Raw genomic sequence first — 27,005 nt, 5'->3', positions numbered from 1 at the left:
ATTAAAGATTCTGAAAGATTTACTTGGTTGCACGTCTAAACCTTGATGCACAGATATTTGGAAATTAAAGTCTGGAGCACGAGTCAGCAAGGATGACCACAATAGCCCATTTTATCTGTGTATTTCCTCAGCCCTTTTCCAAAAACTATCTTATAATCACCACCTCTGATGACCTGTGAGTGCCATATCGTTCTGTGACATTATCAGGATTTTCTTATGAAGGTACCTTGCGGGTCATTTACAAATGGGAGAGAAAAATTACCTAGATCAAAGGTTTCTTAATGCCCAGGAAGCTGAAGCAGCAGTCACTGAATGGGAGGAGGAAAAGAGACCAAGAGAAAGACAGTGTAGAGTGGAGGATAAAGTTCTCAGTAGGCAGAGATACAGGCATCTGTCTTGTCATATCTGTTGATATGACTTTCCTGATAATCTTCCAAATTTCCTAAACATTCCTCTTTCCATATGTAATTAGCGTCACAATTGACCAGAAAAAAATCAGTCAAATATAACAGATACATTGAAATTGATCACTGGAAGCCCAGTTCTGTATCAACTCCTAAAGCATATACATTAAACAGGACATACTTTGGTCAACTAAGAGAAAAGAACTGGGAGAGAACAACTGAATTGTGTAGCAGAAATGCTGCATAAAGTGTATATTGAGTTAAGAACATCATATCTGCTCATTTTCTTGCTTTTTTGACATTAAAGGGACCATATAATTAAATTATTTAACTGAAAATTAAATAAGTTTGGAATGCAGAAATAGATTTGCTTTGTTCTTTCTTTCAGTACATGCCACAGAAGTTAAAATTTAAAAAATAGAGTTCAGCGGTGACTAAAAATTGCTGGTACTTGAGTCAGCTTGTTAGAATATGAGCAGCCACAGTGAGTGCAGAATGTGTTTCATAAATCATCCAGTATTGCTGCAATATTATAGTACTTACTTTGCCACAAATTTCCATGTCAAGGAAGACATGGAAAAATCCCTTTTAACAAAGGGAGAGTAGTCAATAGCTTTACAGGCCTGAGATAAGTAAATACAACCTTATGGAACTCACTGAAATATATTGCATTAACTGGTGTCAGATACACCTTATTTCAATTTTTTTCTAAAACAGTTGGAATATAATGCAAAAATCTCAGTTAATTTCAGTTGTATGGAAATTTTAAGAATAGTGGAAAAAATGAAATGTGTAGAATTTAAAATTGTTTCAGTTATGCATAATTTACTATTTTCATTGCCATGAAAATAAGACAAGCTGTAAGTTAATTCCATCATCTTCTAATTCCGTTCAACACACACAGTAATTTCACAGTCAACTGAACTTTTATCCAACCTGTAGTGAAACACTCATGTTAAAGCTCTATGAACAAACTTCAAACTACTCCTTTACCATAAAAGTAGTATGTTTTGTCTTTCCATCTTGTAAACTTACTATAAAAGAATTGTACTTTGTATCTATATAATTATATATAACTAAAAATAATTACCATTTTAATGAAACTTTGGTTTTAATCTTAAATATGAAACTGAGTGCTATAATCTAAGAGAAGCCAATTTTCATCATTGCAGGTCCCAGTACAAGTTAACTGTTTCCTCTGCATCATATGTACTAAAACATACTTACGTCTAATTTTTTGGAGTAATCTTCATTAGTGTCATGGTAAACACCTGGATGAAATTTAACGCAATAACACAGATTTTTGTGATGCTTGTTGTGCACTGTGTACCAGCATACATAGACTGCTCAGAAGATTCAGGTCTATAGTATGCACACCACTGGGACAGATATTATAGAATAAGTGCTCACAATTCTGATTTACATAGAATGGTATTATTTGGCTGAGTGTCGTTTATCCACGGATACAGAGCATGCAGTTGATATGCACAACTACACAATAATTACCATGCCAAATATGTTCTGTCTGACAAAGCACAATAGTTTGTCCCTAAACAAACAGTGCCTTAAAAATAAATGAAGCAGACAGTTATTATTAATTTTTTCTTAAACCCTCAGTTATTACATTAAAAAAGGTGATTTAAATCTCTACGTATATTGGCTCACATACAGAACTCTAAACTTTTCTAACTGCAGCTCATACTACACTGTCTTCCTCACAAGACAACGTAGCAATTGTAAGTGATTAAGACATATAGCAACTTAATCTGAGATATCTGTCAGAACTAGCCCAAATATAAACGAAGTGATGATCTCTCTTCCTGTTCCTTATATTTTACAAGAGATCTAGACTTCGTGATTGGTGTCTTCTTGGGATGGACAAATCATTAAAATAGGGTGCTATCTGAGGTCACATAGAAACACTGGATTTTAACTGCTGACAACACAAGAAGAGCAGAGAGAAAAATAGGATCTAAACAGCTATCACTGCCACGTTGTCTTCTTGTAAGTGTTTTGGAATAATTTTATCAGCTTCTTCTTTTATAGTAGCTGAATCAAAATACATCAACTAATTTTCATAGGAATTAACAGATGAATGCTGTGCTTGGGAGGCAATTTACAAAGAGTAAATTTACATATTTACTGTTATACATATTAACTGTACATATTAACATATTAACTGTAATATTTACATATTGCAGTTTCTTGAAACTTGCAAAATTTCCAGACCAAGAACAGCAGAAGACCAATCAGTTTTTCAAGAACTCAAAAATTATTTTAAGCAGAAAATGTTCTAACAGAGTAATAATGCCTGCCCACCCACTTCCCCCATGGCTGCTCAAATTCCTGCATTCCTTCCTTTTCATTTTGGATGTCTCCTTCTCTTGACAGAGATCTACATTTCCCTTTAATCATTAAGATTCATTGCTTCAATGTTCCTTCCCTTTAACTTATTCCCTTTGTTATTGGGCTTTTTATGAAAATAGTTTGTTGAGTTTTGTTTATAGTTAACCAGGTCCCAATTCTATCCCTTACAGTTGTCCTAGATTGCAAGGCAATATGTATTCAATTGCCACCTGTTAGAGGTGTGGCAGTTATCTTCTCTTAATTGGGCAGTTTTCTTTATCTCTTCCATAAACCAATCCTCCCTCCAGGGAGACATCTGCTGTTAATGGCCTATTGAACGTCACTGCTTGACTGATAAAAGTTGCAGCATCCCACTGTGAGACGCTCTGCCCTGAGGGAGGAGCCAAGCATTTCTACCTGAATATAACCTTAAATTTCTGGAACACCAGCATGGCTTTTTCTGCACTGGATTTCCCAGAGGAACAGCTTCCTCTTCCACTGGATCTTCAGAGGAAGACTACACCTTTCTACAGGATCACTGCTCTAACAGAACCACACCTGACATGTGGCTTTGCGTTCTTTTCCCCGGTCCCAGGCAGCACTGGAGAGCCCGGCTAAAGGCGCTGTTTCTCGGCGGGACTGGGGCACTGCGTGGCCCCGGGCGCTGTGGCATTCAGCGCACCGGCAGGGGGTGGCCATGCTTCGTAGCCGTTGCTGGGGCGAGGCGAAGGAGGCACACCTTGTCCTTGTGGTTGGCTGAAGAGGGTTTATTGTTGCGTGGAGCTGTGATGGAGAACCGTGGCCACTCCCTAGCGCTGCATGGACAAAATGGCCCCGAACGAAGGGGCACATGGAGTTTTACAGGGGGCGGGCTGATGGGGGTGGAAGTCCCCCTCGCCCAATGGGGACAGACAATGGGGGAGTGACGTGGACTACGGTAACCGATGGGAACACGACAGGGGTGTGTGCTGGGTTCCGGGATGAATGGTAATGCAGGGACAGGGTAACAGACACAGAACTCTCAGGAGTGGACAGTGGGGTGGTTACAGGACTGGCATGGTGATGCTCCAATGGTAAGTGACCCCGACCAGACCACCGCGGGGGGAACATGGGGGTATGCAGGGGTACACAGAACCGGCTAACTAACATGTATCAGAACCCCTAATCTGAGCCCAAACCCGGGATGCAACACTGACACTCCAGGAGTACTGCAGCCAGAAATCCCAATTGGACTGCTGCCAACACCCTGCCTAACAGGGTGTCAGGTTGTATTCTGACTATCAGTGTTGTTTCGGTTCACTGCACTGTTTATTTTATCTTTTTATTTTCTTCCTTAATAAAGAACTGTTATTTCTGCTCCCATATTTTTGCCTGAGAGCCCCCCTTAATTTCAAATTTATAACAATTCGGAGGGATGGGGTCTACATTTTTTTTCCATTTCAAGGGAGGCTCCTGCCTTCCTTAGTAGACACCTGTCTTTCCAAACCAAGACAACAGTGAAACTCCCATTAATAAAATCAGAGAGGCTTTTTTTTGAGCCCAGTTCCTAAGAACAAAATTATCAGCAGTTATTCCAAATCTGAAAGAACTGCAGATAACTATAGACAGTTTTAAATCTATTCTTACAGAGAAGTATATGGACTCAATTCAAAATCTTCCTAGCTTCATCATAACCACACTGATATTTTCCCAGACCACTTCAGTCTCTACTTGTCTGAGACATAATTGTAATATTTTACTGAATGAGGAAAAATATATTTCAGTAGGAGAGGTGCTGATCTGATACCTCTAGATGAAAATGCTAAGGTCAATCCCAAAGGAAATAGGTGGTATACAGAGGTATTTTATGTGAGACAAACATGTTTTTCTTCCCTATTGACTACCTAATGAAAACAATTTCATCAAAATCCACTACCCTAGTCACTGAAACAACTTCTGCAGTCCAATTTAGGATCCTGTTTCCATATCAAAACCCCATAAATCAGAAGATACCGTGGCTACCTCAGAAGTTCAGTTCTATTTTTCTCACATTGCTTCATCTGTGAAGCAAAAAATTCTACCCTATTCAAAGTGATTCACAATCACAAAAAGTGTAATTTGTAATAAACCTGCCTTTGGAACAAGGAAATTAAAAATTCATTGCCTGGCTGGCAAGGTAAAGGAAGAGAGACAGGATGGTCCTTACAGGTGAAAATTAGGTGCATGCTTATGTTTTTGCCAGTCTGAGTTTCTTCCCACGCTGCCTTCACAGTTCTCCCAATCTTTTTCCTGGTGCTTCTGACACAGCTGGTTCAGCATTTATCCCTTAACCCTACACTTTTTCCAGCAACATTCAAAATTAAGTTTCCTCAGAAGCTATTGTTGAGATACTACCTCTATTACTATTTTTTCCAGGACCTTTTTTTCAACTCACAGTTCAAGCAGGCAATCTTATACCTTAAGGAATGCTTCAGGTCCAGCATTCCTTCTCATTCTTCTATTACAGTGATAGTGCTTTTTATCATGCCCATCTACTCCCTTACATAATTGGCTCAGATGTGAAAACTCCCCTCTGAAAGAAGTACCCCTACATTCATATGTAGACCTGAATGTATTTATCCCTCTGATGGGCCATAACTGGCTCAGCTACACTGATATGAGAGGCAGCTATCATGTCCTAGAAAGTGTCATGAACTAACAAAGGCCCCCAAAGTGCCCTGCGCTCCACAGTGTTACAGCATCCGGTGTAAAACTCCCACCTGGATCTGAGCCTATATCAACCAATTGAACTTTTGTGTTTCATGGGCTCTCCCCACTCCTGATGTATCAAGATTGTGACCAACACTTAGACCAAGTGAGGATGAAATTGCAACAATCAAGTCTCTTTGCTTGATCCATGGGTGGTGACTATGTATCTTTCTTCTCTTACCCTTTCGGTTTTTTCCTTTATACCTGTTTTGAAGTGTTATCTTTCTATTGCTATATTACAACAGACAATAATAACAACCAAAACAGCTACATACCTCCATTCAAATTGTTCTAAAATAAACCCTACACACACACACACACACACACACACACACACAAACCTGGTCATTCAGGGTTGTTTCATTCTAATCCACCCCAAGGGATATATTAACAAGAACCTGGGCTACCCTTGTCTTTCGGGGCAGGTCATTACAAATTCAAAAATGTGAATGAAACCACGAGGTTACACTTCTGTGAAAGTACAAAGAATTGCACTCCTTAGCAAGTACAAAGAATGCCAGGCCCACAACATGTAAATTTTTGAGAAAGAGAGTCTGGAATACCTTTCCTTGAAAAGATATTTTAAAAATTAAATAAAAGGCTACAGACTCTCCCAGTTTTCTGAAGTAGAACATAACCCTCTCCTGGGATATGGTACAATTCCACTAATTTTGCTGAATGTGGCAGACCAGTTACAACTCACTGGGTATGTTCAGTGAGCTGTTAAGAACTGGGCTGCTGAATCATGCCAGAGACAAAATTAATGGGAAATCCATGACCAAACCTTGTGGATTAAATTTGTGTTTATGTCTATTAATATAATAACTGAGACATGATTGGGACAGGACTGAAGTTACTATTTGCAGTTTAAAAATGTAAACCACACGTAAAATAAAAATAATTAAAATTAAGTAAGATCCATATTGTTGTTTTGCACCAATATCTTTGTCAGTTTCCCAAGTACTGGTTAATTCAAGTTACCTGAGATACTGATGCATTGGCTATAGTAGCAAGCGAGGCAAAAGGCATCTATTCACAGCAAAAATTACCTAGAAACAATAATTTTTGTATAACTTGAACCTCACATGCTTGCTATGAAGCCTAAATATACACATTGTAAAGTTTTCCCATGGGAGTGATTTCAAAAACAGTAAAAGCAAAGACTTGGAAACTAGGAAGAACAAAATGCTATTAGAAATCCAGACAAATAAACAAAACACACTGAATATATGGTAAGTAAAAGGAGAAACAAACATTTTCTATTGTGAATATCAGCCTATTCTAAGCCTATTCTCTGAGGAACCACTGCATCCTAGCAGGCAGTCTCTACATTTCCAGTTCCACGTCTTCTCTGGTTCTTTGCACACCAGCAAGAGAAATAGTAGTTTTGAACCAGGACATGTATCTCAATTTTGTCAACAGGACAGGGATTGACACGACCCTTTTTTCTTTCCCAGGTCCTTTGAATAGAATAGATAAACCATACTGATTTTATGTTAACTAACATTTTGGTTTTAGCCCAAGTAATTTTATTTCATAATTTCATTTAGTAGAAAATTCGAACCTCTCATTTGTAGTGAGTAGTATCACTGTTTTGATAGCAAAGACCAAATAAAATAGAACCAAACTACATTCTGAGATTAAAAAATTACTCAGATTACTTCCATGGAAATGCTCTGGACTATTTCCTTGGATAAATAATTTCTGTACTATAGTTCATAGCATCTATCCACTGCAGTATTTAGGCAAGTTACACCCAGATTACACACTGTTGAGTTTCCCATATAAATCCTGACTGCTGCCAGATGCACAGGATACTTCCACTGCATGAATGAGGATCCCTAACTTGGACACAATCATCTCTCTTAATCCAGAAATTTTCAAGAGCTCTCAAGACCCTTAGGCATCTGGTTCCCATTGACTTGCTATTGTGGCGAGGTGCCTAACTCCCTTAGGTGGTTTAGAACAGTTAATCATCAGCAAGTTTTGTCTGGAAGATTTGATCCATATTGTCCATTTTCTAAGAACTATTAGATCCAACTCTTTCTACAAAAAGCAAGGGAACCAATTCCAGCCCCCAAGGGTTGTAAGTTGTCAGTTAACAGACCTTCACACTCTTTCAAATGCTGATGCAGACATAATATTTTTTCATTGTTTCATGTCATTTTCTCTACACAGAATATAAAACTCAAGTACATGTACTCAAGTACATACTCAAGAATATAAACAAAGTACATTTTTGAGAGACTACTTATTCCTTGATTAAGTTACTAATATATTTTTCTCAAAATACAAAAAGTTATTGTAATACCAAGAAATATGAGGATACTTTCAACAGTAGTTTCTACTAAGAGTAGTGTTTTTTCTCTTTTTGTAATAACAAATGGAATTAATATGAATTTTATTATTTACAGGTTTAATACTGGGCTACTGCTACTTTTTTTACCAAAAAAACAAAAACCACCAACCTCCTCCCCCCCCCCAAAAAAAAAAAAAAAAAACCCAACAAAAAAAACCTTTACAAAATCAGACTTTTCTTTTAGACTTTTCCTTTAGTTCTGGAATTCATCTTCACCCATCACCCCATCCACGAGTACAAACTCCACAAGAATTTTTTTTTGCTGGCTCTTAGTTTTATGCAAATATCTTTTGTGCTAGATCTCATCTCTGCTGCCTTTTTTGTAGCCCATTGTGATTTTCTGCAAGTACAAGGGAACACTGTTAATTGGGAAAGCTAATAGCAACATTTCAAGACCAGCTATGAGCTAGCATATCGTATTACATATGTTACCTATATTGTCATGCTTTTTGGATATACACAAAAGCTCAAATCTTTGCTATTACACATGCTCTTAAGTTCCCTGGACTAGGAATCAAGTAAGCTAAAATAATATGCAATTGACATGAAATACACCAACCTAACTGCTATAGAAATTGCAACACCAAAACATTTTGGGTTCTGAGCCTTTTTACTAATTCACTACCTTTGTTTTCAGTAAAAAGTGGAAAAAAAAACTTCTTAAAGAACACCATTAAGTTAAAAACTATGGAGTCAGGAAAAAACCTTTAACTGTTAGAGACATTTTTGAGACAGGTACACAACTTGCTATTAGCAAGCAGCTCTCAATAGAAACCAAAATAGTTTTACTGAACTACTGATTCTAGAAGTGGCTATATGAGTTTTAATGATCTGCTTTTAGAGGACAAAATTAGTGTAGATAACAGAATCCAATATTCCTTTGTATGTGTTTACATAAATAAACCATCAAATAAAAAAACCCTTAAAGTTTTCTTAAACAGGAAGAAAAATCCCTTCAAAGCTTTGCATTAATATTTGCTTGATTTACACATTTATATTATTTTTTAATGGGATGTTCTTCTTGATATGCTAGGACAGAGAAAAGTAAAATCTTTTAACTTTAATGAGATTCACATACAAGTTCCTCCTTACTTGAAGAATGTTTCTTACAATCCCACTCTCCCACATTTGCTTCACAGTGAAAAGGATGTTAAAATGGAAAATCAGATTCGTTTGTAAATATTAACCAATGAACTTCTTAGCAAAGACTGAAAATAATTACGTATACATTCTGTGGTTTCCATTTCCTTGGTTTTATTGTCTTTATGTAAATTCTCCCAGGACTTTTCAGGTTATATGTCTGGAAGCTGCAGCCATTCAGTAGAGTAAAAGTAAAGTTGAGAGAATAATGAGAAATGTGCTGGAAAAATTCACATAAAAGCTTTGGAGACATGAAAATGGAAACAACAGATACATAAAAACCTTAACGTTCAAAAAAATAAATGTCTACCAAGCATGTGCATACATGTGTTTTAGTGTAGCTCTCTCTGAATACACAGACATATTATTTGTAAAGACACTGTATAGAGCAACAAAGGAGTAGTATCTGACAATTTTGAGATGTTTTCAGGCTATTAAGGCAATAAAAGTCAATAATCCAAAGAACTACATATGACATGAAAATGTGTTTATGAGATCTCCCTGAACTCTCGTGCATGAGAGCAATTTAAGTGTCATGGAAATATGCAGAATCTACAAGTAGGAAAAAATCTCTAGTTGTTATTCTTAAACATTCATTTTTTTTTCTTCCAGCACTCTTTAAGAGACGTTGTCATTCAATACTAAACCTGTGATGTTAGACTAATCTTAGTCCAAGTATGCTTCACTTTATACAAGTACTAAAGTATTATATATCAAAATTCCAAACCTTTAGCCATAGCCAGCCTTTATGACTCAAGTTTTACAGAATATTATTTTCAGAGGATTCTGATAAGATGATCTCTAAAACAGATAGCCCTTTAAGACAGTTCTTAACAGGTAGAAAGGGGGGGTTGGTTCAAGTTGGAAGAATGGATGAATTTGTGCACCTGATTCTATAAGAAAAGTACCTAAGATAAATAGAAAAGAATGTTCTCAGCTTAAAGGAAAAGAAGGCATGTAGGCAAAATAATAGGTCATGCTGTGACCTATCAAGCCCACCAACACAACAGGCAGCAAATTAAATCTCTCTAAAGGGCATCACAAAGGCAAGTGACCAAAGCACACAGCTCAATACTTTACCATTCATCAGCTGAGCAACATTAATGCATGCTCTTATCCTACAGCAAATATAAGTTAAAAATACATTAACTCAAACAAACTCAGGCAAAACTACTTGTAGCTAATACACACATAACAGCTGCAACTGGTTTTTGGAGTGCATATATGATCATTTAACAAGTCTTATGTGCTGCAAGGGAACTTTGAATGTCTGTACTAACTTCACTTCTAATTGATTATTCACATAGAAAAGATGACTTCATTTGCCACCCAATTACACTTATGTTTATGTCTATGATGCTGAAGAGCTATACCCCTAGCTTAGCAGTTTTGCTAGTATGGTTCTGACTCATAGTATCAAAATTAGACATAGAGCTAGACAGCAAAATCTGTATTTTTATACAAAAAAAATAGTTTTGGTATAGCCAGACATAGGTAAATTAGAGTGAGGTTTTTAGGTTATCTCAATGACATGTTGTATATAGCATTCTTTCAACATGCTGAGTTTTAATCAATTTTCACTGCAGTGCATTTCAAAACTGAGGCTTGGCTGTTGACACCAGTTACTAAAATCATGGCCTAACTCATCACAAATGGGCATTGCTACTAATATAATGATACACTACAAGCAGGACTTAGAGGTTTCAGGGGAAATGCCCCTGATGACAGATATACCTTTTGTACAATCTGAGGGTCATGCTGATGTACAAATTAGTAGGTTCAACACCTTTATTATGCAATTTGATCTGTTCTCACACCAATAGCCCAAAATAGCCTTGCCCCTTTTTGAGATCCTGAGAGATTACATTGACACAGAAAAAAAAAAAAAAAAAAAAAAAAAAAAAAAAAAAAAAAATCTAAGTACCTCAATAGAAGATATGGAAAGGGTGATACAATCTGCCAGGTAGTGGCTTGTCTAATAACCTCAGTTTTCCACAGAGTTTGTTGCAGAAATAGAAAGAAAATCTACAAGAATAGTTCACAAGTTTAAAGTCTTCACTACATGTAAGATAATAAGTATGGCAAACTTGTGCCTAACGCACAATTTGAGGCAGCAAAACAAATCTCCTTACAGTTAGAAAGTGAATGTTAGTGCCAGAAATATAGAAGATGATTATACATCTCTCTCTCAATGTATTGATTCCTTTAATTTACAATAACACCCCCTTATCTAAGGAAAGATCATTTTTGAGTTTTATAATGCTAGGTAGAATGAGTAAACAATGTCCTGCATTTCTGTTCAGGAGAAATAGTATAACCATTTTATAGCCAACATGACTTCTGTGAGGAAGGAAAATATAGCAATGAAATCCAGACTTCTGGCTACCTTGACCAATTTTGCTTCAAAACTGATATTTCCTGCCAGGGTGAATTTTACTGGCTCTGTAACCAGAGTGAAGAAACTCACTAGTTCCATAAACTTCATATGAATCTTTTACTTGACTTCTCAGCTTAGATAAAACAGCACAGTAATTCATATTAAATGCAAGGCTTGTGAAACTGCTTTGCAGTGCTTCACTGGAAAGTGGGCTTGTTTTCAGGGAGCTGTGAAAATGACGTCCCAGATTTTTGCATCTAACAGACACTTCTCTTACTTCCTCATCAACTTTCTTTGCCATGTATGTTATCAATCAAAAGCTGTAATGGAGGAACATTTACTATAGCTTAACACAACCATAGATGAATATCCTCAAAACTCTTATTTTAACTCTTATTCAAAACTCTTATTTTAACTCTTATTTTTATACTCATTTTAGAGATTAAATTTTAAAAATTACAAAATAGACTTTATTGGGGAAAACCAAACCAAACAACAAAACAGAAACAAAACCTACAACACAAGAAACACTGGCCACCCCTGTTCATACTATCACATCTACTTAGAAGAAGTATACAGCAGACATCTGAACAATCCAATATGTTGTGATTGTAAATCTGTGCTCTAGCCTATCATTTAAGATAGGCTGTTCTCTCTTCTATTTTCTTCTTTGCTTTTAAATAAGACCTTACAAAGGTTATTTTTTCAGACTCTGTAATGAAGTGATAATTCTTCTGTATGATTTTCTTTAAGGTATCATTGTGAGTTTCACTTCTTGTTAGGTAAAAATAGAGAGACTCTATAGTTTACATAACATGAAATACACATCCAAACACACCATAAAACAGAATGAGAGACAAGCATCATTAGTAGAAGGAAGCAGGTTGATATCAAACAACCAAGACCTGTGTGAAGCCTAGAAACAAACTTTTGTGTTCTTTTTAAAAAAAGTAATCAAGCAGGAAAGCACACTGCACACAGTGCTATCTGAAAATCCACTCACCATTCTCTCTGCCCCATCTCTGTGTTCTTACTGTATCTCCTGACATCCTAACATGAACTTTTCCTATTCCTTTCCCCAATACTAACTCTCTACCTGACCTCCTCAGTGTCTCAGTACTTACTTCCCAAATATTTCCCAACTATCCTAATGTGTTCCTCAAATAGAAAACAAACTCAGTACTGTACAGGTACTTTTAAACCATACCTATACAACTCAGCAATACTATCACGTAGCAACAGTCTTAGTATGAGTTGATAGACAGTAAGTACAAATTTTGATGCTTAGTAATAATGCTGATTACTAAGAAAGAACCCTATGGCTATGCAAGATATTACTTGGCTAGATGTAAGACTGGTCATAGTAAAGAGAGTACTAGCTCTCAAATTCATATGCAAATAATTCACCTGTAAGAAAAAATATCCCATTTTTCAATTTAATTTGATTGTTACGTGGTACCACCACCAGCAGATCAATCAACTGATAAACAGATCCCACTCTTCCAGTGGAAGATCCTAAAATGCATTCTGAGAATGGTCAGAGTCTCAAATAATAACACAAACTTCAGAGAAGGAAAAGAGTTCCTTTAATGGTAAGTGTAGAGAAAGAATTATGGGTTTTATGGGCTATTGTAGTGCAACAGAATCATAACAATCTCACTGACACCTTGTTTCTTTTTTCATTCCTTGAAATAATTTTCCAATACATTCTAAAAGTCTAATGCAAAACTCTGCTGCGTCTTCACATTAGGCTCTATTTTTCATTATATGCATCCCAATCATGACAGGAGACTCCAAATGCAGCTGCAATACCTAGAAATACAGAAACATCTTTTTGCATGAACCATTTTATTAGAGATGTCAACCTGTGCCCTTTTGATGAAAACTTTTAATTTAGAACTTTCACCCTAAGTTAAAAAAAGTGCTGAAATACTCAATTTTTGTAAAATGGAAATTTAATTTTTCAATCAGAGACCCACTAGAACACACAGGCCATCTCTTTTCACACGCAAGAGTATTCCTGATAACAGTGTTTTTTCCAGACTACTTAGATTTTCACAACCTGTCTTTGTTAGTTTTCTGGTGCTGCAAATGTGGTTATTTGATTTCATTCAAATGAGACACACAGAGACATTCACACAATATAAGCTCACATGCTTTATCCAGTAAAGAAAAAGAAGAGTAATGTGAAAGATTTCTTGTGAAAAGCTGTCTGATATAAAGGGAAATATCTTTTCTTCTTTATAACATGGAGCCTATGCACCTCCAAAAACATCCCTACCAAAATAAAACATGGAATTCACTGAAAGTTTTCTTCCTCTGTGCCACAACCCTTCATTCAAGATGTGCCATATTAAACCAGAGAGGCCTATATATATGTGAATATATATATTACATGTTACATACCACATATACAATGTTGAATTATATTCCAATCACTCTAACTTTCTGTCACTTCTTCATTTAATTAAAACACAAAGTAACATCCCAAAGTGCTACACTCAGCTGCATGTAAGTGCAAATTTTGCACACTCCTTCTTTTCTTCATTGTATATTATTTTATAAAATGCACTGGAATATACAGCTAAGGCAGATGATAGGTAAGTATGAAGTTATTAATTACAAAAGCAATTCCATCATTAACAATGCAATAAATTGCTAGATGAGAGATATTGTAGCAAATTTTATGTTTAATAGCTAACAGAGAGATTTTTCTCTAATAGCTAACTTAAAAGAGATTTTTCAGGGGAAAACCATATATTTTAGAATGATACCTTAAGATACATTATATTCATAGACATTGAGGGGCTTTTATGAGCTCCTTCAATCACAAACAAGGGTCACAGAATTTCACTCCAATGCCTGTATTAGGCCCTTAACCTACAGGTGACCCAGAGCATCAAGCCTACAGCTCCATGTTTTTTTAAGTAAGAAATAAGAAAAATAGGAAATAAGAAAATAGGACTGAAATAAGAAAATAGGATAATAATTCAGAGGAGAGAACTGTTTTAGTGAGTGTACTTAAGAAAACTTTTACTAAACAACCATCTAGGGCAGTCTACAAGAGGGTCTAGAGAAGGTAGCCTAGCATCTAAACCCTTACTTACAATTTTCTTAACCTGTCTTTTGCTTTATTTTCAAAGCATGATATGAATTAGAGGAGCTCATCACCAACAGCTTTGACATTACTTTTAGGGCAAGGACCCGTGGACATAAGACAAGGTCTCAGCACATTCCTAGTGAGACACAGAATTCTAATGGATTCAGTGGCTCTGTCCACACATTTCAATTTTCCTTAGTGGAAAAGAAAGCAGTAGAAGCAAGTAGTTGTCCTCTTTCTCATCTTTCATCCATGTTAGTTTGAAGTCAGAGCTACAAGTGTTGTGTCTCTTACTATCTAAGCTACCAAGAGTCCTTCCACACTTCATCACCCAAAAATGCAATTTGTTTAATAACAAACTTGGAGGAAACTATTTGCAGCACTAGGATGTACAGAAGAGAACATACATTCTGCATGAGGATGCATAATGCTCTTTCAAAGAGCATTATGGTTTGCCCTACAGTATTGTAGTTCACAGTATTACAGTTTGGTTTCTGTTGCTGATTCCGGCAGTAAATTCCAGTCAAACCTCATTTACTGTGCCAGGTCTTATTAGTGCCTTTCAGAAAGCTAAAGGATTTGCTTGGGCAGGTTGGCAGTGCTGTCCCCAGGAGTGGACACAGGGCCAAGTCTTGGCAGGCTGGGTGAGAAGGGTGTCCACCCTCCTCTCCTGGGCATTGCTGCAGCCCAGCCCAGTCAAAGGCACCAGGGGCTCACCAGGTAGTCACTACGCCACTCTGCTGTCCCCAGACATGTTCCAGTGGCTAGGATTGTGCCACAGGGCTGGCAAACTTCCAGAGAAATATCCAGCAGCTCCCAAACCTCCTAGCTCCAGCACCTAGAAGCCACTGCTGCAACTGTGAGGAGCAGGGGCACAAGGTACATCTGTGGAAGCTGCCAGAAGCCAGACCAGCTTGCTCACTTCCACATTCTGAGGGAACACTGAACGTAGCTCTGTCAAGGAGATGAGGATGGAGGGAAAGAACCTGTCACCCAGCTGAGTGGAAGCCCCTGAGGCAGTGGACATTAGGCAAGTATCTGAGAACAGTCACTCCAACACAGGCTGTATCAAGTCATGCCTAACTTGCTTGCCATGTAGCAGAGAGGTGGAAGTAGAGGAGTCACTAATTGGGAATCACTAATGAGCTATGAAGCCATTAACTGGTGGGGCAAAAAGGTGAGCCCAGGCCCTGGCAGAACACTGAGCCCTGGGTAGCGATGGGCAGCCCTGCTCCCTGCTGAGCTTGGGCATGGCTGCCTTCCAGGGCCTGAGCTATCACTGAAATTGAGAAGCACCGTCAAAGGTGGGGCAGGGGGAGTTTCGCTCCTGAAGAGATTTATTTTTTAGGGGATGATTAGAAATACTATGCTACATATCGTTCTATGCCTCTCAGCATAAGCAGACCGGCCGGTCGCGGGAAGTGATTGTCCTGCTCTGCTCCGGTGCGCCCTCACCTCGCATCCTGTGTGGTTTTGTGGGACACAATATAATAAAGAAATAAAGCTACTGCAGAGCGTCCATAGGAGGGCAACGAAGATGGTGAAGGGCCTAGAGGAGAATTATTTACTTAATAAAAAAAAAAAAAAAAAAAAAAAAAAAAAAAAAAAAAAAAAAAAAAAAGGTGGTCGTGGTCAGTTTTTATCATTTTAATTCGGCTCAATTTCCCGCTCCTGCTTGGGTGATCGGCCGGAAGTCGAGTGACGACTCCTCTACCAAAAGCTCGATCCGCATCGGATTGGCGTCCGGCTCAGCCAATAGAGTCACGAACGCCATCTCTCCACGGCTCGGCTCGCCCGTGGCTCCCGGGGGAGCTCCGCTCAAACCTGCAGCCCCAGGCCTGGGCCATGGACGTTGTACAGAGGCAGGTGGAGCAGCTGCCGGCGCTCCTGGCTGTGTCCCGCTCCGCGCTGGTGCGGGACTGGGACCCCCTCACCCTGGACAGGGCTCTAGAGTGGGCCCGATATTTCCAGCACCTCTACGACCGGTTCCGTGCCCGTCCCCAGCTCCGGGAGGCCCTCGGGCGGCGGCTGCGCCGGTCTCAGCCGTACCATCTGCTGGGTTTCCCCGCGCTGGGCCGCTGCCCGCAGCTCTTGGGGCTGGCGCTGCTGGAGAACCGCGTTTTGCCGCCCGCCGCCTGCTGCTGCCTCCTCCGCAGCCTCCTGCACCCTCCCGGCGCGGGGACTGGCTCCGATCCCCGCGGCCTGGAGCTGCTCGCCCGCCGCAAGGCCGCTGCCTGTCTACTGGCGTTGCCCCACCGTCCGCCGCGGCGTGCCCCCGGGCCAGAGCCGCAGCTGCAGGCCGAGGCCCAGCTGCTGCTGAGCCGGCTGCGGGAGGAGGGGCAGGAGGTCGGGGAGGCCGCGGGGCAGCTGCGTTGGCTGTGGGGTATTCTGGAGCAGCTGCCCCAGCCCTGCGCCTTCGGGGTCGTGGCGGCGGCGCTGGCTCTGCTCAAGCAGGGGCGTGACGCTGAGCAGGCCGGAGACAGGGATCGGAGTGGGAGCAGCGGCCAAGACGGGTACCAGGCGAGTGCTGCAGGAGACGGATGCGCCGCCGGGCTCCTGCTTGCCTGGCTGCTGGGCAGCCAGGAACGATTTTCTGCCTTCTGCCTTTGCCTCCCAAGTTCCCATCTTGCCTTCCTAGCTGGTCACTATTCCCAGTTAAGCAGATCTTATTTGGACCTCTTAACCAGCTGGGGAAGCCACTTGCTTTATGACCCCTTGCAGGGACAGTGGGTTAAAAGTGGCCTCGACAAAGCTGAATTATCCTGGGAGGAATTAAGGGAGCGCTTCAGCTGCCTCTGTCAGGGATCTACACTGCTCAAAGAACAGACCCAAGCTGCTCTGGAACTCCTGAGGACACAAGATGGAGACTTCAAAGTCCGTGGGCTAAGTGTGTGGACTGACTTACTGATGGAAGTGGGCTACTAATGCATGAACACAAAAGCAACGTGAAAACGTATAAAATCAAGTAAATCTGGTTTACTCTATTTGATGTGAAAAGACATCTACTCCTCACTTTGTTGAAAACCAAATGTTATTGTAACTGCTGATCACAATGATTCTGACTACATCAGGTTCTGAAATCTTTCAGGGAGGCCTGGTGTTTTCTTGTGATTGTACTGTCATTTCTGGTCAACACAGAAAATTTCTTCCTTTTCAGTACTTGCTGATTAATTATCTAATAAAATGAAGAAAATCCATTCTGCTTCAAATATGGAGTAGTTTTCTGTTTAGAAAATACGACAGTTCTGATATAGTCATGGTAGTCATGTTTCTAAATGTTGGAGGCTGAGCCAAAGTTCAAAGGGAGGGTGGAGTTTCAAATGTGAAAAACAAAAATTCAGGGCTCCTTTAGTAGTGATTGTCTTCATTGGGCTGTCTGCTCTGGTGGCCACATCAATGTCGATGCTTCTGTGGTGCTTGCACATGATTTAACCCCAGTGTCAGTGAAGAAAGTGAGTGGAAGCCAACTGGAAATCTTCTTGAAAAGTTCTAAAATAAAGGTCTTTATTAGTTGCTATATTATTTGATAATATCCAGGTATTTCCTAAGAAAAGTGAGGCAAAATGTAAGATGTTCTGTATGGTTTTCTTCCCATTTCCATAATTTATTACACGATTTATTGCCTTGTGAAGCAGAAAAGTGAGTGAACAGCAAACTTTTTTATTACATGTATATATAAGATGTATTATATATATAAAACTTTGTCTATATATTTATACAAAATATTATGTAATTGTATGTATAAAATACATGATATATATAGTATATATAATATTTCCCCCCTTTGTTACTTTGTCTTATCTGTTTCTTTTAGGAAAACTTGAACAGGGTAGTTTCTACCTTTCCACTTTCATTAAAATGAGTACTGTAATGCAGAAGTAATGTGTGTATTCAGCTCTGTAAACTAGTATTACCAAAAGTGAGCACTGTAAAAAGAGAATAGTCAAGGAAGATGAGGCAAATGTATGGAACTGATGCCAAAAGAGTTACTCGTTAATCTTTTTTGTGGAGGATGTGTCAGAGTTCCTGTAGACCATATTCCTACAGTTTCAAGATCATTTGAGACATCTCTTTCTTTTGTTGCAAAAGCCTTGTAGGAGGGGTTAGATTCTTCACTTATAAACTTAAAGAAAGCAAACAAGCTATTAAATGTATAAACTGTATTGAAGCTAGAGTAGTAGTCTGTCTTATGAAAATAAAAAGTGTATATAACTATGGCAGATATTTCTGAATGGCAGAACTAAAATGAGAAGTATCTTGTGGTTTTTGAAATGGAACCATTTAGTACAAGGATTGAATATTGTTTATCTGGGGAAAGAAATGATGCTTATTTGAACTGGTATGGAAATAATTACAGACATAAATAAGTTCTTATTCTTCACCTGTTCTAAAACAGAAGAGATACTTAGGGGTAGCAGCCTTTATATAGTTAGAAGGACATCCTACTAATCTGTCGAAAGTACAACTTTTCTTTGCATTCCTTGCTATGTTACAGTGAGGCAAGTTATGGAGATCTGTGGATGAACATATTCTAAAACTACAACTGTGGCAGTTGTCTTGCTCTATCTGAAATGGGGTTGTTGCCCCTTCTGGAACTTGCGGTCAGTCTATAAAGACACCGATGTCAGTGGACCTCCTGACTGAGTCAGTATTTCTGTGGTATCAAAAAAAAAATCTCCCTAAAAATCTGTCTGAAATCTGTCAGTGTTTAAAACTGCTTAGAAGTGTAAAGCATGAAGTTTGAATTTATGTTGTCTAGCCACAGTTCCCTGTGTTAAGTAGTTTTGGCATTTGGTGTGGAAACTCTGCACTTGAGCTTGCTCTTAACGCTTTTAACAGGCATAAGATTTTTTTGTCTGTTAGAATACTTTCTGCTATCAGAGGTTCCTGATGAATAATATACCCAAAGATGCTAGACAAAGTTATTTGCTTGTCCCCACATATACATTAAGGGTGATTAACAAATATTGCAATAACCTTGCAAATGTTGTAGTATCAAACCAAACTTCAACAGTTAAAACCTACTGTTCCCAGGTATCTGAATCTCTGGGACAAATTTCAATGAGGGTTAAGTCTTAGTTTTGCTTGTCAGGTTAGATATGTTTCCTAATTATTCTCAGAATGTTCACTATAAATTAAGTCTTTTAACTATTTCTAGAATAAATCAGATCCTTGTTGGGAGTTTCTTCTTGCAGTATTTCAGGTCTTCCTTTTGATAAACTTAAGCTTTGTGTTATAAAATTTAGTTCATGAAGACATATGTCTTTCAAATAATGTTTATTACACCTTTTAATAACTAAGTGCAACTACAGAATCTTTTCCTGGCATAGCTAGGAAGTAATAGGCCCATCAGTGACTTTATTAAGAAGGTAAAGAAATAATCATGTGCATGAACAGGCGAGAGACAGGTCAGTATAAACCTTATATACTTATTTCCAATTTTGTCTTCCTTATAGAAACAGGGATAGTAAAAGGTAGTTTAACTTCAGTGAGACAAAAACACCTGGTTATAGCAATTACACAAAAAATATTCCAATCTGTCCCAAATACATTATAAAGAGAGGCCAGATCTCTGATTACCAAATTCCAAAATCCATATGGTATTCATTGAACAAATACACTGGTCCACATTCCCTATTATTTCAGCATGCTTGTTGAGTTCTCCAGGTAGCTGAGTGAATGATTAATTTTTTCTGGAACTCCATTTTTAATAAAAGTATAAACAGGAAAGGAACCTCCTCCTTTTATATATTTGCAGCTCATGTGTGTAAACGCTTGACAATCTCAACTATCATGAGAAGCAAGATACTGTAAATGACAGGATAAGGCCTCTTCCACAATCACCTTCCTCATTTTTCTTTTTTTTTCCCCCTTAATAAGAAGCAGATCTCTGCTATTTATTAAATGATGATTGAAGAAACTGCTATGCTTGTGTTTTAGAAGATTGGTAAGGATTGTGGAAAGAGTCAGGAGGCTCTTACTTGTCCAGTTAGCAGCTAAGACATTTTCCTGCTATTGATGTTTGATTTTTTTTTCCCAAGAAAGAAAAAACAATTTACCCCTTGACGAACAGAACTGTAACTCCACAAGTGACATACTTTGAGATGTCTGGATACAAAGTTGCCTTTTTTCTTATTTTTCTTGTGAAGTGTCTGTTCCCTTGTACTAAGTAAAATCTAGAAGAAAGCAAATTATATATTCTAGTATTTTGCAGTATGTATGCAGATACTAGAATAAAGATAAATGATGTAGAATAAATTGTTCATTTATGAAAACAATATTAGCAAATTGGTGCTATTCAGGTGAATATGCAAGCCTGATTGTCACAATGCATTAGCATGAATTTTTTTTTTTGCACACAAGGTTTCTTTCCCCCAGCCCTTTCCCAAATAGGTGAATAAGGGTCTAATGTTCTTTTCAGAGAGCATGAAGGATGATTTTTTTTTTCTTCTCATGTGTAATAGAGTATTTATTATGTCATGAAGGCAGATTAATATTTTAACCACATGGAAGTATCATTTTCAGATACTGTTTAACTAGGAAGTTAAAGTTGTATGGCTAATTTTAGTTCTGCTGTTTCTGAAAAATGGAAGGTTTAAAGCTAAATTTTATTCCTTGTGAACAGTTTGGATGAATAACCCATTGCAGAGTGCCGGCAAAGGTCCTACATCATTGCCATTCAGAATACAACAAACAGTAGTAGCATAGGCACCCTCTACTTGAGAAGCTTATTTATTTGTTAGGCAGAAATGCAGAAAAATAAATAAAATGCAAGTGGAAAGGGTGAGGAGAAAAGGTGGAAGACTGCTCACTTTTGAAGACCCATTGAGAAAGGGTACATTTCCCCTTCACCAGAACTGAATGGATTTGCTACTGCTGGAGACAGCATTAGCTTGGTAATTTTGTGATTAAAAAAATCAGGCGAGTTTTGATTTGATGTTGGCTGTTCTTCTAAAGCGCTCATCCTCTGTATGCCCAAATGACCACGTTGATCAGTGGTTTAACTGGCAATAATATTAAGGTAGTGAATGAGAAATATTGTGTAGGGTAGGAAACTGTTTATTTAAATAGGGGCTGGTCTCACAGAGGTGAGACCAAAGGAACAGCATTATACCTGCCCTGGTATAAAATAGATTTGAATAATCACAAGTATGGTCTGGAAAACTAGTCTTTTATCAGGTAATAATTAATATAAATCTTTCCCACAGGCAGTTTGCTCTCAGTATTGTATCTGTCTCATGAAGAATTAATCAAACACATCCTTCTTTATTAATCAGTTATGCACCTTACTGAATTTCAGATTAAGAGATGCTAGACAACCTGGAAAAAAATTCATGTTTGTTCTCCCCTGTGTACTTATTTTTAAAAAGTCTCAGGATAAAAAAATGATTGTATCAATGAACTAGACCAGATAAACACATAGTTAAGGTTCATTCTCTTTGATAGTTTTTCAAAGTTAGCCTACAAAGACAATTTAATTTATCCTTTAATTCCTTGTGTGCCAGTACCTTAGAGTTACTGATATTATTTAAAATATTTAATTATATGCAAATAATTTTCCACTGTGTCGGTTCTTTCACAGCTAGATATCTATGTCCTTAGATCTTTAGATCATGGCTAGATATATGTGTCCTTAGATCTTTAGAGTGGTTGGCATTTTATTTACAGTTAGTATTTTGTTTCATCTCAGATACCACAGAGGGTGGCAGCAGAGCCTCTCTACACAGATATGCTTGGACTTCTGATCCAATGTGAGTATCCAAGCTCAAGGGTCATTTCTAGAAGCAGAAGAGATGCAGGGAGTAAACACCCATAGTTGTCAGAAGTTAGCCAGTCAGAAGTTTCCAACTGAAAAGTCCTATTAAAAGTTTGTTTTGTCCTTGCAATTCTAATTTTACTGGCTCTTTAATGTAGTCTAGGATCAGGTAATAATATAAACCATATCCTCTGTCTCCATCCACAAGCCCATTTTATTAATCATATTAGGTATGCAGCTCTTAAATTCCTTTTCTATTACATGATAAATTCCATAGTATTATGTGATCAATTTACTGTAACACTTAACTAGTACATTTTACCAGAAATCATAGCAGTATGCACTGAACAGAAAATGTAGCAATCAAATTCTGAATCTTGTCTTGAGCTGCACCTTCCTATTATATTTCTTCCTTTGGGAGGAATGTTCAGGATGATTGCTCAGACATGGGCTATTCACAGCATGTAGCTCACAAACACGCTAATCCCAGCATTTGATAAAGCGTTATTTAGATTTTTGGCAATTGTCATGAGTTTTAAATCCCACCACAAAGATTGTTTGAATGTTTCCTAAGGATAATTTCCAGTAATGAAATATGTACTGCTTTTACCTGCACATTTGTATCATTGTTCCTCTTATGGCATGTTGGACTCAGAACAAGAAATCATAATTGTGGTCTTGAGTTCCTGTGCATAGTTCAAAATAAAGTTAGCAATGGAAGAAAATTATCATGTGCTTTCTATCATGCATAATAAACATTACACCCATAAAAATAAGCCAACAATGCAAGACTATTTGCTATATTATTAAATTATCAGTTAAATACCTAGATAAATACTTGGTTTTAATGCTGAATAACTGAGAAAAAAAATTATATTTGCTTTGCTCTCACAGGAGGAGATAATGAATCCTCTTTAAAGGCTGAAATGTGAATGCAGCCTCTCTTTCCAATACTTATAGACTGTGGAGTCATTAATATTTTCTCATTAATGTAAATGAGCTAGGTAAGAACAATTGATTTTTCCTAGGAATTAATTGGACATGATCAATCCCTAAAACAAGTGTGACAACAAGGTCATTCATCAGCTGCTTAACATTGCAATAGCCTAAGCTTGCCCTTTCACCTAGGAAAAGATGCCATGCCCTGGAGAAAAGGCTTTTAAATCATTGTGCTATTGACAAAAAATTGTGTACTGTTGTCTCTCACAGACTCATCATTCTTAATGTTGAGGTGAAAGTCGCTGGCTTCAAGTATTTTGTAATTTGCATTGTTCAACCTTTGGATTTAAGGCAAAAATATAAAGTATATATAGAAAACTAAGGGTCTTCTCAGCTATGCAGGGATCTTCAGGCATTGGAAGTGATATGCAATGTCATAATTTAATTAATGTCTAGATCTTCTACACACTTTTGAGTGAGATGATTGTATTTTTAAATTATACCAGTGAAATAATCTGACCCATCACTTATTTGCTTCAAATTATTTTGAGCACTGAATTCACCTCCAATTTGCCAGTGTTTTGCTTTTTTTGAAGAGGTTGCTTTCTCCCTACTGCAGCAAAAACACCTTCCCTCTTATTCTTCATAAATGTTTACAAAATCCTGTTCAAATTCAAAGATAATATGCATGAAGGGAACGGTAGGATGACCATAATGCAGAAAATAATTTCTAGAATGTAATGGAAGGAACTTCTTAGTATTGCTGAAGTAGCCAACAACTTTCCCTTATTTTTAAAGGAGTCAAAATTCAGTAAGGAGACAACCCCCTCCACCTGCAAACAGTACATCAAACTATCATTTAACCCAAAAAGCACAAACAAGATCCAGTAGCAGGAAATGAAAACTTGAAACAGTTGAAAGAAAGATTTTTTTTTTTTGTAATGAGATTGTCAAGTTAATGGAATAATTTATCAACACCTTTTGTGGTTTTTTAAGGATTGCTTACTTGCAATCCTTTGCAGAGACTTTGTATGTTCTTAAAATGTGCTTTTTTATTTCAAGCAAAAGATTTTTGGCTAGTAGGACCAAACATATGGCCTGGTAGGGAAAAAACGAGGAAGAAAAAAGAAAAGGCTGTTGTGTGCACTTCCCCACCATGAAATCTGGCATGCTGTTTCACACCTCTGTGAGCAGTGAGCATAGTGTAGAACACAAGAGTGTAGCGTGGAGCCTTTGGCTTATAATGACAAAGCTGCAGTTGTAATGTTTTGATGTGATCATTGTTCAATAAACGTATGAAAGGTTTTATCTGGGTCAGACTTAATACTACTTCCTTTTGAATGTAATTGGATTTGTGGCACTGGCTGTAATTGAGCTAGGTAGGGCATGAATTTTGGTGTGAAGTGTAATGGACAATATCCCCACCAAGAAGAAACACTGGACTTATTTTCTGAAGACCATAAAAATGTGTAGGACCATCCATTTGTATGAAAGAAATTTATTATGTGAAAAAAAAAATTGTTTAAGTGACTGAGGAATTATTCCTATGGTGTTAATTCTAGTAACATAAAATTCTCATCTTCACACCTTGCATCTATGTCAAGCCCTCTAAGCTTTTATCTTTGTCTTATGGCTTTCTACATATGACAATTTTTATTCCTTTTCAATTAGAGAAGGGGAAAAATGACTTAAATAATTCTTTTCTGTGTTCAGTGATGTCAAAAATGTGTTGCTGACACTGCCAGTTCAAGACTTTTGGAAACATGAAATAAATTGCAAAGGACTAAGAGGAGCAATTTAAGAAGGTGCATTATCCAAACATATGTACATGCACACTCCGCTAGTCTCTGGACATCTGGTTGAATCTGGAATTACTAGAGTAACTTTCAGGTAATGGTGAGCATGCACTTGCTACTAATTCCTATAGGAAAATACTGGACACTGTGCACGGCACTGACAAATTGCTCCCAGTGGCATCTAAGATATTTCACTGTTGTCATTATAGCCTCTAGCAAACGCAGGATATTTGAACAGAGTATGGTGTCTGCAATGTATTAAAGATATTATATCCCTATTTATAGTCCAATTCCATGAATAGAAAATTCCAACAGAGAATGTTTACTATAGAAATTTTGGAATATAGAGCAAAAGGCAGGTATGTTTATTTTATGGGCCAGGTATTTAGAAAAAAGCAATTAAAGCCACCTTGCTCATTAACCTTTCAGTTCCTTGTAGAGCACTTTAAGCACAAGAAAGTGATTGCATTTTGATTTGTAATGCTTCAGTGAACTGGCCCTCTTCTCTGGGTATATGTGCACTATACTGTGCACACATGTACTGTAGCATGAGCTCTAAACACTTGCATGTGTTTTTGTTTCACTGTGATTTAACTGATATGATGATCTAAATTCTTTGAACTTATGGATTGCAAATGCCTTTTACCATGAACTTTGTTCAGTCATTTTTACATCTACTTTGCAAAGCTATATCACATGCCATAACTGCATTATCATGGTTATTGCTATTTGAGAAGACTCAACAAATTATAAACAATATCAAATCAAGATAATGATTTATAGAAATATAGCTTGACTTTTGCAGTACAAATTAGAAAAAATGACAGCATATTATTTCTCCATCACTGAGTATGATGACCACAAGTTGATGAATTCTTACTCCTTTTAGAAGGTATAGGAGATGAGGAAAAATGCCAAATTACATCCCATGTAGTTGGCCTAAGAAATGTATTAGCTGAATCAGAAATCTTATTTTAAAGCAGTGTATGTATTAGCAAAAGAGACATCTTGAAAAGTATTTGGGTTCTCAGAAGCTAATGAGAATGGCCTGCTGTGCTCATAAATATTAATTTGCTCTTATGTTAATTTTTAAATTTCCTTCCAACAGCAATTAAAAATAATAGATAAAAAGAAACATGAAAGGTAAAATAATTTTTTCCCCCGACTTATAATTACAGAAAAATAACCCATGTGTGGGATGAAGTTTTCTTCCTTCAGCCTTCATAAAGGCATATCCAAATAAACCTAAAATACAGAGCTTCTTAAAATGCAAAGGTTTTTCATCATCTTGGCAGCTGTGACATGCGATCGTAACACACCTGATGTATCCTTGTCTCTACAAAACTTCAGACACAATGGCATTTTGCTCTTTATGTTAAAGTTTGTGACTTCAGTGTTTAGAGAACATTGCACATGTACATGAGGTAAAAGGTTCAGCCTCTGATCAAGGTCTGGAAGGGACTTTTTCCCAACAATATTAGAAGAGACCTTAGGTTTTCATTTCTCTTTGTATTTAGCTTCATATTTTTTAGTGTGAATTGTCACTGCAAAGGTTGAAAATGTTGATTCTTTTAGTCTTCCCTTCTGAGGCTGTCACATGCATACGGCATGACAAAAATGGTTTGGTCCAACTAAAGCAACTGGTTGAGAGAAGAGAGATTATGACATGTAATGGTAGAAATAGGAATTTCGTGTTATATGAATTGTCATGCTATTTGTATTATTTTTAATACAAATTACAAAATCTCAGTCTATAGGCCTGCCTGTACTTCTGGACTTACCAATTTTTTTTAAGCAGCATTTTTACTGTCAAAACATGGTTTTGGATTGTGAAATTCTTGATTTAAATGTAACACACTCTCAATTAAGAGTTATTATCCAAAAATTGTACCTTTTAACTGAGTTCTAAAGAAAGTAAATAATGTTGGTGTCAGTCTGCTGAGTGAAGCACAGAGAAATCAAATTGTGTAGAGTGATACAGGGAGTTTGTAGCAGTGGTACTCTTGATGCAGGTATTTATATTTCTGGGTCTGATTGCAAATCTGTCCTTGTTTAAATAGG

At 37.6% G+C, this 27,005-nt stretch overlaps 1 protein-coding gene across 1 annotated transcript; it reads left to right on the top strand.

The window, feature by feature from the left end:
* The first annotated feature begins 16,261 nt into the window (after nucleotides 1–16,261).
* On the top strand, nucleotides 16,262–17,662 carry FANCF (FA complementation group F). The gene has a single exon (XM_068194192.1). The coding sequence runs from the start codon at nucleotides 16,299–16,301 to the stop codon at nucleotides 17,376–17,378; it is 1,080 nt and encodes a 359-aa protein (XP_068050293.1). The 5' UTR covers nucleotides 16,262–16,298; the 3' UTR covers nucleotides 17,379–17,662.
* The last annotated feature ends 9,343 nt before the right edge of the window (nucleotides 17,663–27,005 follow it).

Source organism: Anomalospiza imberbis, chromosome 6 (assembly GCF_031753505.1).
Source record: "Anomalospiza imberbis isolate Cuckoo-Finch-1a 21T00152 chromosome 6, ASM3175350v1, whole genome shotgun sequence".
NCBI classification, from domain to species: domain Eukaryota; kingdom Metazoa; phylum Chordata; class Aves; order Passeriformes; family Viduidae; genus Anomalospiza; species Anomalospiza imberbis.
This window is presented reverse-complemented; position numbering and strand designations above follow the sequence as displayed.